The 14,662-nt window shown below is 36.3% G+C and overlaps 1 protein-coding gene across 7 annotated transcripts in view; it reads right to left on the bottom strand.

Moving 5' to 3' along the window:
- The window catches only part of LOC129720935 (uncharacterized), a 233,423-nt gene that overhangs the window by 31,820 nt on the left and 186,941 nt on the right, over nt 1-14,662 (bottom strand). The window contains exon 6 of one of the 7 annotated variants that reach the window (XM_055672865.1): nt 325-429. The exons of the other annotated variants lie outside the window; for them this stretch is intronic. Coding sequence (XP_055528840.1) covers nt 325-429 — 105 coding nt within the window. The remainder of the gene's footprint in view (nt 1-324; nt 430-14,662) is intronic. 7 annotated transcript variants of the gene reach the window in all.

Genomic DNA, 14,662 nt, shown 5'->3' on the forward strand with positions numbered 1-14,662 from the left:
TTTTTTTTTTTTCAACGGTGGTGATCAATGATAGAGCAGAAACAGAAGAGCACAGATGTGGAACAATTTTCTTGATAGAATGCTATTCTTTTACAAACATAAAACCGACGCTGATTGAAAAATGGTTCTTCGCATGATTGCCCGTCTCATCTGAATCAAACGGCATGCACATCAGGAGCTGCAATTCCATACGCCAATCAAAGCTTGTTAGTATACAATCTAATGAACAAACAACACTATTAGAGCCCCCTTTTGTTCAACTAGGGCAGGCAAAGAAAACTACAATTCACGGAGCAAACTTTAAAGACACGAAATCAAAACCACCTTCGACTATTTGGGTCATCTTAAAAATTAGAGACAGACGAGCCAGCTCGTCACTGGGAATGATGTAAGCAAGCCAAATCTGCTCGCGGTAGTATTTGACGAAATCTGAAAAACAGAATAAACAAGGGTAAGGGACAGTGGATTTCTACGGCATTCTGGTATGGTAGCAGGTTTCAATCGTCACAAATTTACAAAAGTGAGGTAGTCAAATTTTTATTTATTTTCGATTTTTTTTTTCAATAGAAGAATAAATAGAAATTAAGCATATCAAACATGATGAAGAAGAAAATCTATCAGCGTTTTTGTGTTCAGAAAGATTGAGAACTGCTGCCTTAGAACGATTGTTAGTACGCACAAGGCCTGATTGGGTATTAACAGGTAAGCAGTCACAAAATGCTCCATGTGTAGCCCTAAACAGATAAAATGTTAAAATGCTTTAAGAAATTCTTAAAAACTTTTTGTATCCTTTTGATGCAGTAATTTTCTGCTATGCAGTATTTTGAGAACAGTATGTGCTTATAAATGGGACTTCATTATAAAATATTCAGGTTTTAATAAACTGTTCAATGATATAATGCCATATATGATTCTTCATTATCCAAAGTTTGTTCAGCGGAGACTTGTTTCATCACCACTACACGAGGAGCTCATTAAAGCGATAAACAGAATCAGAAAAACTGCTGGACCGTGTCAGTTCCTGCCATATATATATATATATATATATATATATATATATATATATATATATATATATATATATATATATATATATATATATATATATATATATATATATATATATATATATATATATATATATATATATATATATATATATATATATATATATATATATATATATATATATATATATATATATATATATATATATATATATATATATATATATATATATATATATATATATATATATATATATATATATATATATATATATATATATATATATATATATATATATATACATTTGGCATTTGGCATAAAAAACTCGACTTCGGTAATTCCATACTTTTTACATCGATCAAAAAAGTGAAACGCGACTCCCGGGAGTCCGTTTACAGTTTGCTAAATTTCAAAACCTTTGCCCGAGACTTGTAATACAAAAGCTTTCGTACATAAGCATGAGCATGAGCATGATTGACCGCCCGCGGTTGCTACTCCGTTATTGCCAGGTCAGCTGTAATTACACAGAGAACCAATGGATTATGCTTGGGACTAACATTCATCCTCAATGTGTAAAGACTGGTGACCTTAATCTTTATATTAGGCAATACCAGCGCCGGCCTCATCCGAATGCAGGTCAAAGAAGGAGTGTGTATAGGAATATGTTGACGTGATACTCGCTTTATTGGAAGCCGAGAACACCTCTGCACTTCCACGAGAAATCACTGGGATGTTGGAGAAAAGGGTAAGGTTTGCAGCAGGTTTCGTCTTGGTAAACGATGCGCTGAGTTCGAGTACCGGATTCATAATAACAAATATCGCGCGTACTAGTTCATTATACCTTCTACGAAAATCATTACGCGATTCGAACTCATTCCGTTTGATGATGTTACACCGCAAAACTAAAGCGCACGCGAGGATACCGGACCTATGACTCAATTAGGACAGACTAAAATATTCGAACATCTGTTTATGAAGTCATTATGCAACTACCGAAACGTGTCTCTCATTGATTTATATCAGCGGACTACACAATGTTACGAAAGCTACGAGAGTTGAATCCACGCTACACCTCGCCACTCCTATCACTTCTTCGTGAAGTGACCCTCTTTATACCAAAAATTATAACCCGGGTATAACCAATCTGTAGAAAATACGACCTCATGAAAGATATCGACGCGAAGTCTCAAGATATTCGGTGACTCGGACATCTGGCTTTGAGCTTAACAGGTCGACTAACGACATTTCTTGTATATTGTTCGTTTGTTCTTAAAAAGCGTTTTCCTGATTTGAGACCGATTTAAGGTGAAACTCCGTGCTCGAATTTTGTCCAAATTTTACAAGGTAATTTTTTCGAAAATCATTAAGATTACAAGTGTAAAACTTTGATCGATTGTTTGCACTACCGACGCATGCATAGAGTAGCAATTCGGGCCCTATTTATTAAATGGAAGCTGAGATTTTTACGCTCAAAATCGTCAAGTGACATGAAACCTAACCTGAAAATTGTACAAAATAAAGCCACCGTCCAGATTCACCTTAAAGCAAAATTAACAATAGAGTGTTATAAGGGTCACGCACAGGTGTGTGTGGTATATCCTAGTGAAACGCAAAATGTTATACTACACTATGTGGACTATTTTAACTAACATATATAGAGTTGGGTCACTACATTTCGAAACCATTTATCTGAGCAGAACTCTCTCGGGCCGGAGACGCGTTTACACCGAAACATTATGCACGACCGCTCAATCCACGCCTACCGACGGAGACGCTCGGGAGCACTATATTTCACGCCGATTCTCTATTAGCAGTCGATGCGAGTGTTGCCTATCAAATAGAAAAATTGGCAAAGTTTCATGCATCCAAAGCCCCAATATTTTAAAAAAATGCAGATATGCAAATTGACCAAAATATATATTTTAAGTTTGTTGACGAAATGCCGAACTAGTCATAATTGGGAAAAATCGAAAAAATTGAATCATAAGATTTCGACTTCGACTAGCATCAATGCACCATACTCCAAATTCCACAAACCACACCAGTACTCTCTGGGTGAAAACACCTCTTTCTAATAAAACTCTGCTTAGAGCATGACCGCGCTCAATCGTACCACGACGAGTTCAAGTAATGTTATGCGTTATGTTGGCTCATTACTAAGTTGAGCGATGAGTACCATTTTGTCAAACACCGCGACATACGTAAAAGCATAAGTAATGTCGAACTCGCCTCCGCGGCGCATTCACACCCAGATTAACTTTTGTCCTGTACTGTTTTTTCCCTTTCCGGACTACTCTTTTTTTGTATCCGACTATACCCTCTATCCCGGACTACACCCGAAAGAGACAGGGTGCATTCTGAAAACACTAAAAATAAATGCTCTCAAGTACCGTACGAAAAATATGACAGCTGAGTGTAGTGTCGCTTGCGTGTTCGTTTTCGAGTTGTAAAGTGTAGTTCGGGACGGTGTAGCACGGCCGCGGAAACGAACTCGACGCAACAATACAGTATTCCTAAACTTTTACAAAATGCCAAAACAATTATTATTCATTTTACCGTTTCCGATCTGCGTCTATGAAAATTTAGCATATTCAATGAAAATTTGCTATGGAGTGAAAAGAATTATTCAAAAGCTAGGTAAGTCATGAATAGAAAAGGAATGACAATGGATATCAAAACAGAGTCATCAGATATATTTCAGTTCGGAATTTCAAGACATTTTTAACATTGGGAAATATCGCAAAATAGATAAACATCGATCGTGTGGTACACCTTTCCAAGCGGTGCAAAAATGAAGTTCCAGAACAGTGCGAGAATGCTACGCCGTAGAAGCTACACATGGAAGATGAATTCGCCATTAAATGGCGCACGAATTTACCGCTAAAAAAATCATACTACTACTACATTACAATACTACACACATTACAATAAAAAAACAAAGCCCCGGCCACACTCCGTATCGGAACTCGACCCTTCGCTCTATCACACACAGACCTCGCAGCCGACTGTCAAGTGTAAAGGGCAATTGCGAGGCCAGCGCCACGATCCCACCGACACCAAGAGTCCCCGCCGAGCCGGGACCCGAACACACGACAGTTAAGCAACGCTCACACATTTCTGAGCAAGCACTCCTCATATCTGAGTACCACCGTTTTGTAGTGTGCTTTTTCTAGCCCGCTATGTCAAAACAACTCCACAACATAAAATTCTAATATAGGGATGGTAATGTTTCAAACCTGCTCCCAAAAACTGTAATATGTCTGGAATTCTGAATAGAAAAATAATTCTTGATAGAAATCAAAGATAAATATCAAACCGTTGTACCCATCTAGAACCTCTTCACTTTTGTCGATTCTATGTCCTCGCCATATTGAAACTTACATTCCTGAAATCAACGCATTCATACAAGCTGTCGCCCTCACGTACTGCAGCCTCTATCAGCTGTTACCCTCCTGTCCTGAAGGAAAAAGCTCAATCACTTTCAGCAAACACCGGGTTCTTACTTTTATTCATACATTCATACATACTGGCAACTCAGACCCTTGCTTCTTTTCTTCTAACCTCTCTTTTACTGTTACCTAACAACCATTTGTTGTCTCGTCGTACTGGTACTCTTCGTTGAACACTTTTCGCACATAGCTCTCACCACCACAACAACCATACACCGCTACTTAGCAACCCACCCAGCTATGACCAGGGTTGCCACATTTAAATCTGTGTTTTCCCTTGAAAAAATCTGAGCATCTGTATCTGGAACAAAAATATCTGTAAAAAAAAAATCTGTATTGTTTAAACATAAAGAACTTTGTATTTTTTAAGTTTTTATGGTAAATAAACAAAATTTTTAACTTAAAACGTGTGAGGAGTTGAAAATATGTTCAATTTGCTTAATATTTAATGAAATAAAATTTGAATTGTTTTTAAAAATTAATGTCAATTTCGAAAAATCTGTATATCTGTACTTTTCGACGAAAATCTGTATATCTGTATATACAGATTCTGTACCGTTACTTCGGCCAAAAATCTGTAAAATACAGATTAATCTGTAGATGTGGCATCCCTGGCTATGACATGAATGTATTGTCGTTGTATTAAAACGTGTAGACCATCATCTCGCTCACTCAACCATGCCTGCTTCACTTTCGCTCCTTTCGAAAGCTTCAAAATTGGGTACGCACTATCATTCATCTAACACAAACACCACAATAAAATCATATACAATTCACAATACGGATTCAAGTTTTCGCCAGCAAAACTTTTACATAGGCCAGAACCTTTTCTATTGGAATAGTTACCATTCGACCAGTAACATTCCAGGCATCTCTCATTCACGAAATTTCACTTATACACCATCCTAATGCATATTTATGTTGTTATACTCATCTTTTTATGCTGTCTACCAATTTTCAAGCTATCCTTCGGATCTCTGAAATTCATTTTACCTCCCTTCAGCCGTTTTACTTTCAGCATAGAAGAGGTATAGCCATTACAATTCTGATTAGAGAGTCACTATCTCCGTAGCAACCAATTCTCTCAACCAGAAGCTTTTCTGCAACCTTCCGTTCAGCCAAAAGCAATATTCAAAATTCACAAATTACACATTATTCACAATTCTTCTTCAATCCTCCACCTTACTAGGTTGGTTTATACACCACTCAAAACTTTGAACACTTCACCAATAATTTTATTTTTGTAAACACTCTAGAAATAAAGAAAATTATACGCGCTCTAAAAGAGCACTTTCCACTTGGACCAGTGTTCCCAGTTCTCCCCTGTAATGCAAAAGCTTTCGTACATGTGGAGAAACTAACGCCCGCCTCAAATCAGTTGCAAGATCGATTTTATTGAACAATTTCTATTAAAACCTAATTTCTCAAGCCCCGAAGAGAAACAATTCTCTTTTTCTTCCTGTCATTCACTAGTTTTTTTTTTTTAATTTTTGGCTTTTTTTCTTTCATGTACAGTTACCAAGAAAGGAAGCTTTATCGCTACTTTTTTTCAGTCGCATATTTAATGTGCTATCATGCGGACGTCGTTGTTTCTGCCTCGGGAAACAAGATGTCTAGTATCAGCAGTTTATTACAGCGAGAAAATATTCTTTTGCAGACTACGCACCAGAAAGCTGCTTCGAATGTTTTTCTTCTGTGAGAATGGAAGTTTGCGGAAAAAGAAGACCTGGTTCTGGAAAGAGGGCTGCTGTACAATAGAGCTGGAATTTACATTGGGACTCTTTCTAGCGATACCTACCGCAAAACGAAATTCGAAAAGTTGGTTTTCATTGGCACCCTTCTGTAAACCCTATATCATACAATAAACAACAATTCGAATGTTGTTTTCGAATATATTGTAGTATTGACTGATATACACAACGGTTTATTTAGCGGCACGCGTGTTAAACGGTGAGAAGTATCGCTGAAGATAGCAATAAAACACCTAATCTTCTACGTTGTTCTCTCCTGTTCTCTCTTTTTAGTACTCTCCCGCACTCATATCTCTATTACAACATAACCTGTATTGAGAGTTAATGATATTAACGTATTGCACTTTGTTTCTAAGCCCTCTCGACTACACTGCCCGTGTTCACATAGTCAAGAGCCAAAATGCACTTTTTCGTTGATTCAGCTTCCTCTCCGTAAGATACATACACTACAAACGAGAAGAAAACTATTTTGTTCTGAAACTTTTGAGAAATATTGGAAAACCCCTTTGGCGTAACTGCCAATTGGTTGCAAACTGGCTTCACTCCATACAAGGTGCAATTGTCTATGTTAAGTCGTTTTGTTTCGTTGAGATCATCACCGCTTGATTTTATATATGTTGGATCATCGACATTTTTCGGTGAAAAGTAGACTTGAAAAGCAATTATTTCCGATCGTTCCGACCTACTTTATTACAAATTTTTTTCGGTCATCCTCAGCGGATTCTAAAATACATTTAAATACAATTATCGGTTTTAATTTAACAAATAAAACACCTAGATTGTGTAGCAAACACAATCTAGGTTATACCGGCGTTTCAACTTCTATCTATCTGTTTTTTTTCCCTCTCTCTTTTACTTTCGATTGCTGTCAGATCTTATTGTTTTTAGTGTTTCGAATAACCCGTTGTAAGCAGATCGGAATTTTATCGAGTCACGTTGTAGGTTGAAGATATTTTCTTCACCTTTAATTTTTATATGAAATGTTTCCGAAATGAGCCTCGTGTCAGTTTTGGTTATTTCGTCTAAGATTCTTGTACTCTCAAAATCGAAAATATGTCCTTCATTTATTGTATGTTGTACTAGTCCTGTGTTCCCTACATTTTTGGATTTAATGTCATTTTTGTGTTGGTCTAATCTTTTTTTTTAAATTGACTGGTCTGTCCAATATACGATTTACCAGTACAAACGCCGCATGGTATTTCATAAACCACATCAGTTTTCCGTTGTTTTTCAATTTTGTCTTTTAATTTTGTAAAAATAATGTTTTTAATTTTGTCCGTTGGTTTAAAAGCTAAAACAATATTGAACTGTCTTAAATATTTATTTAATTTCTCTCCTAAGCCTGGTATATATGGAGTTGAGATAAACTTGGGGCACAGTGTTGTCGTGGTTGTTATCGTATTATAAAGTTTTGTTGTTCGCTCTTGTATCAACGTATTGATTAAAAACTTTGGGAACATATTATTACTTAGAATGTATTTAAAGTGTCCAAAAAATCCAGTTTCGCATTGTCCTCCAACTCCAAGGTGAATTGCAATCTCGGGTGAAAACTGTTGAATACAGCTAGCCATCCTATCTACTTCATCTCTTCGGACGCAATCGTCTATATATCTCTTGAAAAAGGCCGGTGTGATGTTTTCCTGTTTCAATTGACCTAGTGCTGTATTTTCTAATCTCTCCAAAACTATATTCGCTATAAGGGGGGAGAGTGGCGATCCCATCGGTAATCCAAATTTTTGAAAACAAGATTCCGAAACACGAAAAAAGTAGACGATAGTATCAGCTTCAGCATTTCCATAACATTTTTCTTTGGTATGTTGGTGAAGTTCCTCACTTCATTCCACCGTAGATCAATAGTTTCCAAAGCGAATTCGGTGGGAACATTTGTAAAAAGAGAAACCACATCTAACGAGAGCAGGATTTCATCGCTTGCTACTCTCTGCTGCCGAATATTGTCCACAAATTCAAAGCTGTTGACGATATGACATTCGGATTTCCCGGTAATATTTTTTAATTTAATTTGTTCGAGAAGTATCTTTCAATTTTATAAGTTGCTGTACCAATCGTTGAGTTAATCAGCCTCAATGGTCTATTCGGTTTATGAATTTTTGGCAACCCATAGATTCTTGGTGGATTGCAGTTATACATTTTTAGCTTAAACTTTGTGCTCTGATCAATCCATTCTGCATTTGACCATTCATCAATCAGTGTGTTGATTTTTTTTAAAGTGGCTGATGACGGGCCATTTTTTATCTCCTCGTATGTGTCTACGTCACTCAATAGATCACCCATTTTTGCTTCATACTCTGTGCGATTCATGACTACAATCTGCTTTCCTTTGTCCGCTTTTGTCACTACGATGTCGGTTCTCTCTGCTAGAAACTTTCTGCTGCGAAACACATCCTTGCGTATCCACTCATAATCATTGCAAAACGGTTGCTTGGTGTAGTGTATGTGATTGATCACAGCATTCGATTTTGGACACCGTAGTTCGACGAGAGAACAATAGAGTAACTTCAGAATGGTTGCCCAAAGATTTAGAAGGAAGGTATCTAGACTATAATTCTGTAAGTCATACTAGTCACAAAAATCCAACATATATAAGTCGTTTTATTCGACTGTCTAACTACTGTCTGTTTGTCTAAGTTAAGTCGTTTAGTTCGACGGATATTCCATGGAAAGGGGAAAAGGAGAAAGGGGGATTGAATTCTTGTATTGTATTTTAACATTTTTACAAACACTCAGCCTCAGGAAGTTCTAAAGTCACCGTGTCCTTTCCCCCTACTAGTGCAGGTTTTCATCAGATGTGATAATTAGAACGTGTGTGTATATTACGGCGAGTAAACTTAATCGATTTGCCAGAACGTTTTATGGTTCTATTCGGGGCTCCAAACAATCCTGACACTACCGGAAGTGAATTGATCGATAGGTCTCTAGTAAGAAACAAGCGAAAAAGTTTTCCTATACTAATTTTCATACAAATTTATGTACATGCATATGCAATGCATGTGTATTCGCAAAATGCATGTTTATTTATGTTCGAAAAATGCATGTTTATTCGCATAAAGTGGCGTAGCGGTTTTTCTGGATCATTAACCACGGGCAGACTCGTATAATACATGGGGTCTCTATTCAAACATCAATCTTCATAAAATTGACAGACTATTTCGTTGAAATTGTATCTCAATATGATGATATGGGTTAAAGTAACAAACACGCGTTTTCTCGCAATGATTGTGTTGATTGTTACGTCAACTATGTAAGCAGGGGCAGTATCTCAGCTTTCGAGGCACCCTCAATTCCACAATTAAAATTCTTTCTTGTTTCCTGTTCGTTAGACTGAGATCATTGCTGGAAGCATTTGTTGGTGAATGCCAGTGCGATTTTCGGGCGAGACGATCAAACGGACCAGATGTTCATTTTAAGACAGATTCTAGACAAGTTTCGAAAACACAACTTGCAGACACATCATCTGTTTATCGACTTCTAGGCAGCGTACGATTCTATGTCACGCAACGAGCTATAGCGAACTGTCTTCACGGTTACACATCAACGCGTTTGTGACATTGGACATGGTTGCATCTTGCTGTTCAACATACCAGTTTTATTATAAGAGAGACCTATTTTTTGTTAGGATGAGAGTCAACAGGGGAGCTGTAAAATTCAGCTTGAAGGAAGGGTATGTGTTAGAAAATCTGAGAATGAACCAAAGTTAAAGTCCTTCGACAACCAAATGCCTGATACTACTACAAACTCACGACCACCCGCATGTCAAAGTGGACCCCGTAACATTGCAGCTACGGAGTTCTCAGTGCCTTTTACGGATTGCACTTGCCAGCTCAAATCCCGCAGCCTACAGATTAGTACGAAATTCGCGCTTCACAGGACGCTGATATTCCCGGTGGTGGAAGGAAGCCAATAGCGCTTAGAGGCTTCGAGCGTAGAATCCTGCGATCCAAAACCTGGTGGCAAGCTAGAAAATAGGGTGTGGTGCAAGCACATATTGTCATATTTTCAAGCTAATGGAACGTAGGATGTGTGCTGTCGATGAGAGTGGCGACAAGAGAGAAGCTACCTAAGCAGGCTTCTGGAAATGACTGTATATCCATGACAGCAAATTTTCAACTAATTCGACTCTTATTGCATTGCACAGCTCTCCCTGCTCCCCGTACTTCCGGTACATAACCCGACAGCCACTGATGACACCACACACATGCAATGCCAACGGACTGTTATTTGTCATCTCCTTATGTCTGTTGGTTCTTCCAAGCTGTCGCTGATGACAGCCTATAATCCCCGACATCCTTCGGCACTAATCCGAGCGAGATGTCAGGTGATTATGATTCACGAAAATAAGGCCGATTCTATAATAAAAGCGAAATGGTGCGAAACATGTTTTTTCCTTCCGTGGGGAACAATACCAACAATGGAAACACATATGAAACGGTTTGCTTCGTATTCATGATGGCACCGTCCGGCCTAAGATAGAGAAGAAAAGAAAAAGTGCGAGTCAATGACAGCCGCAGCCGATCAGCTGGCGCAGCGCAAGCCAAACCAACAGGACATCCTCAAAATGAACAAAGCTAGGCTGTCATATCTGAACGAACAAAATACATGCGCAAGAAGGAGCTGTCGTGTGCAACACAAGAGAGTTTCATTGCTTTGTGTGAGCTTCAGCTGTATGTGAGCTCTCATGAATGGCTTATTCATGAGGCTGTTGGAGTGTAAAAAGAGAGAGCTGTCATCAGCACAGTGTTTTTACGAAGCCTGCCCAAGACTAAGTTTTATGGAGTTTCAAAAGTGAAATAAAAGCATGTAATATTCAAAACTTTACGAGTAAAAAAAATACACCATTTATCTCGTTACTGAAGTTCAGGGCGAAAAGAAAAATCAATGACTGTTCTTTTTATCAGGAATTTGAATGATTAAGGGGGAATCTACTCTGGAAAATTCAAAAGTTATGAATTTTCGAGATATTTTTTATGTTTAGAGAAAGGTAAAGTGCTCGAGTAGTTTGGCTATTGATTAAGGTATATTTGAAGATATATTTTGCATGTCGTCGACTATATTTATTATTTATTAAATATTACGCTGTTGACAGCGTTTTTTACGCTGTTTGCTAAACCGATTTGTCGATTTGTTGAATTTTTTTTAGCATGTAAAAATGTATTGTCTAACTTGTTACATAGCCGTTTTTCGATATCTGAATTTTTCAATGTTTTATGTATTTTTAAATGGTGATTTTTCATGAAGAAAATTTTTTTTTTCTAAATTGGCCGCCATTTTGGCAATTTTTGAAATTGTCGAAAACGGCTATGTAACAAGTTAGACAATCCATTTTTACAAGCCAAAAAAAAATTTAGCGCTGCTAACATGTAAAAGTATCTCCAAATATACCATAATCAATAGCCAAAATACCCGAACACATCACTTTACTCTAAACATCCCAAAAAAAAATTACGAAATTTTTTTTGTTTTCTGATTTTCCAGAGCAGGGTCCCCCCTGAGTAATTCTCGCTCTTGATTGAATGTATTGAAATGATTTTTTATCTAATTGATAGTCTCTCTAGTAGCCAAAGATGAAGCAGTTTTGTAAAAAATAAGAATTTCTAGCAATTCTTCATTGCCTGAAATATGCTATGGAAGCTCCTACAAAGATCATTCCACTATTTAATAAAACAATAGGGTATGCTTGGAATAACGGATAACAGATAAATAGTAATATTAGCGGATCAACGTTACAATTCACACGGTTGAATCGCGTCAATTTTTCGGGATTCAAGATGGTGTTTGAAGTTTCAATCGCTTTAAGCTAATTATTAATTATTTTTACTAAGTTTTAAAAGTGTTCTTTGTGAGAGGTTTCATTGAAAATTTTATAGATTTGTCTTGATATAATATCAAGAATTGGCATTGGTGTGCAACCAAAGCACAATGTTTCCAAAACTGCAAAAACCTGATTGAAATCATTTTGACCCAACAAAAATTGATTCTAGAGCCGCAGTGTATTCTATAAAGTTGCTTCAATAATTATTCTTCATGTTAACGTAGTTTCAATTTTGTAATATTTACACTAAATAGTAATAGTAATAATATTAATAACGAAACAAATGATTGCAGTTGAAGAAATTTATTTTTATCTCACATATTTTTTGGTGATTGACGATTTTTCACTAAAATAATGCACTAATTCATACTAATTACTTTTTACTAAAAATGATTTTGGAGCCATAGTGTCTTAAAAAAAGTTGTTTTTTAATTCATTTTACATTTTATAAAAGATACAATTTTGTGAATTGAGAATCGAATTTATCTCTTTTCGTATTTGCATATGAAAATTTTCGTTGTTCGGCAAAATTGTAGCACATTCTATAAAAAACAACCTTCTCGAAGACACTATGCTTCTATCTGCCAATTTAAATGACCTATTTTAGTTTTCCTTAGAATCCCCTTTTATATATTTTTTTTTTTCAATTGTTATATTTAAAAAAAATATTTTCAGCGGCAATCTATAGAAAACTCCACAAAGGTCCATTTAAATAGGCAGATAGAAGTATGATGGCTCCTACAAAACTGTTTCTTATAGAATTTACTACAACTTTGCTGAACAAAGTAAATTTTTATATGCAAAAATGAAAAATAAAATTCGTTTCTCAATTTTAGGTGAATTTATCACAAAATTGCAACTTCTATAAAATGGAGAATAATTAATGGATCAAATTCGCTGAAGTCACTATGGCTCTAAAATCATTTTTTTCTAAGCAAAATAATATTGATCACGGTTTTGCAGCTTTGTGCGAAGGGTGCCCTTATTAAAAATAAGGGTAATATTTTTTCAATATTTTCATTCAATTTGAAAATTAATTAATTGAAAACATTGATATTGAAGTTTAAATGCTTTCTGCAACTAGTTACCTGTTTTCAGTCTTCATTTTATATTTTTTTAGTTCGTCTGGAGGGCAAAATAACTATTCTAGGCCTGTCGACGTAAGTCCAAACCATTTTTTTGACGTAGAATACGTCTTACGGCAACAATTACAGCGTGTGTAGCGTGTTATATAACGTGCGGCTAGCGTGCGTGGCTTGCTATATATGCTATATAGTTTATAGCATGTGTGGCTTGCTATATAGCGTGTGTGGCTAGCAGTATAGCGATTGAAATTTTCATATATACATAATTGCTAATAAATCACTTCATGTAGAATTTAACTATCACTGTAAATCATCCAAAACTAAATAAAAAATTGGCCATGTTGAAAAAATATTCACTTGTCAATAAATGGCATTGACAAACACAATTAACCTCAAAGTTTATCTGAAGAATTTCTGAGCTAGTGAGCCTGAATCACATAATTTTTCGCGCAAGTCTTAATTAATGCAGGAATCAGTTGTAAAATTATCTACGCTATCGTAAAATGCAGAAAATTGTTATTTGAACTGTTATATCATAGATGGAGAATACACTATTTGCCCTTGTCTATAGCCTCTTCGTAGCCACTGCCTAAATTAAGATATCTTAGTGCAACTAGATACAAAAGACAGTCACAAAACAATTCAATTTCATTCTTGTTTTGGATACGGCAGCAAGTGAAACCGCGGTGCCGGCTACAGAGGTAAACGTCATCTGGAGCAAAAAGACTATTAAATTAATTAACCCCAATTGAGTGTATTCCCAAACCAATTCTAAGAAAGACATTGACATAAGACAGGCTGTCGTATTCTACGTTACCTCTGCGGTCGTGTCTTATAAACAACCTCTTCAACTTTTTTAAATGGTTTCTAATAAAAAAAACGCTGCACCAAAACATGAGAGTTTAACAAGCAATTTCAGCATAAAGATTATAATCTAGACAGCATTCGTGTGACTTATTAATCTTTCACGGATATGTATGTGTATATAACACCGCAACACTTTCGGCATGATTATTTTACGCTGTCCTACATTTAACGCATAATTGTCGCATACAAACAATAAACTGAAAGATTCATAGCACAATTGTGTCTTTAACGACTGTTCGCTAATATTCGTTTTTCGTTGATATCAAACAGCTGTTCCCCCTTTTACGCGATACAATGCTTGTGTTAGAAACCGGCTTCCAATATATTTCTCAAAATATACCATACTGGTATGGTTTTATTAACAACATATCTTGGCTCCTCTGCGTGGCATATGTGTATCAGTGTTATGAGGTTGTAATCGAGGACGAAATTAGATTCGTAGCTTAGCTACAGGCAATCTGTTTAGTGCTACGTTATGCGAAACAGAGTTTCCTCCTTAAAACAATAACTTAAATTGAAGATTCAGGGTAGTAAATATTCGACTCATCATTATAGTTCTCGAGCTGTGTCCCTTTGTGTGTATTTATTTTATTTAGTTGAGTGTTTGAAAGTCACCAGGTTACGGAAAGCTTTGACAGTTGTGTTGAAGCGAGAAATTATCTGTTCAAGTTAAGC

The sequence above is a fragment of the Wyeomyia smithii genome, chromosome 2 (genome assembly GCF_029784165.1).
Source record: "Wyeomyia smithii strain HCP4-BCI-WySm-NY-G18 chromosome 2, ASM2978416v1, whole genome shotgun sequence".
Taxonomy (NCBI): Eukaryota; Metazoa; Arthropoda; class Insecta; order Diptera; family Culicidae; genus Wyeomyia; species Wyeomyia smithii.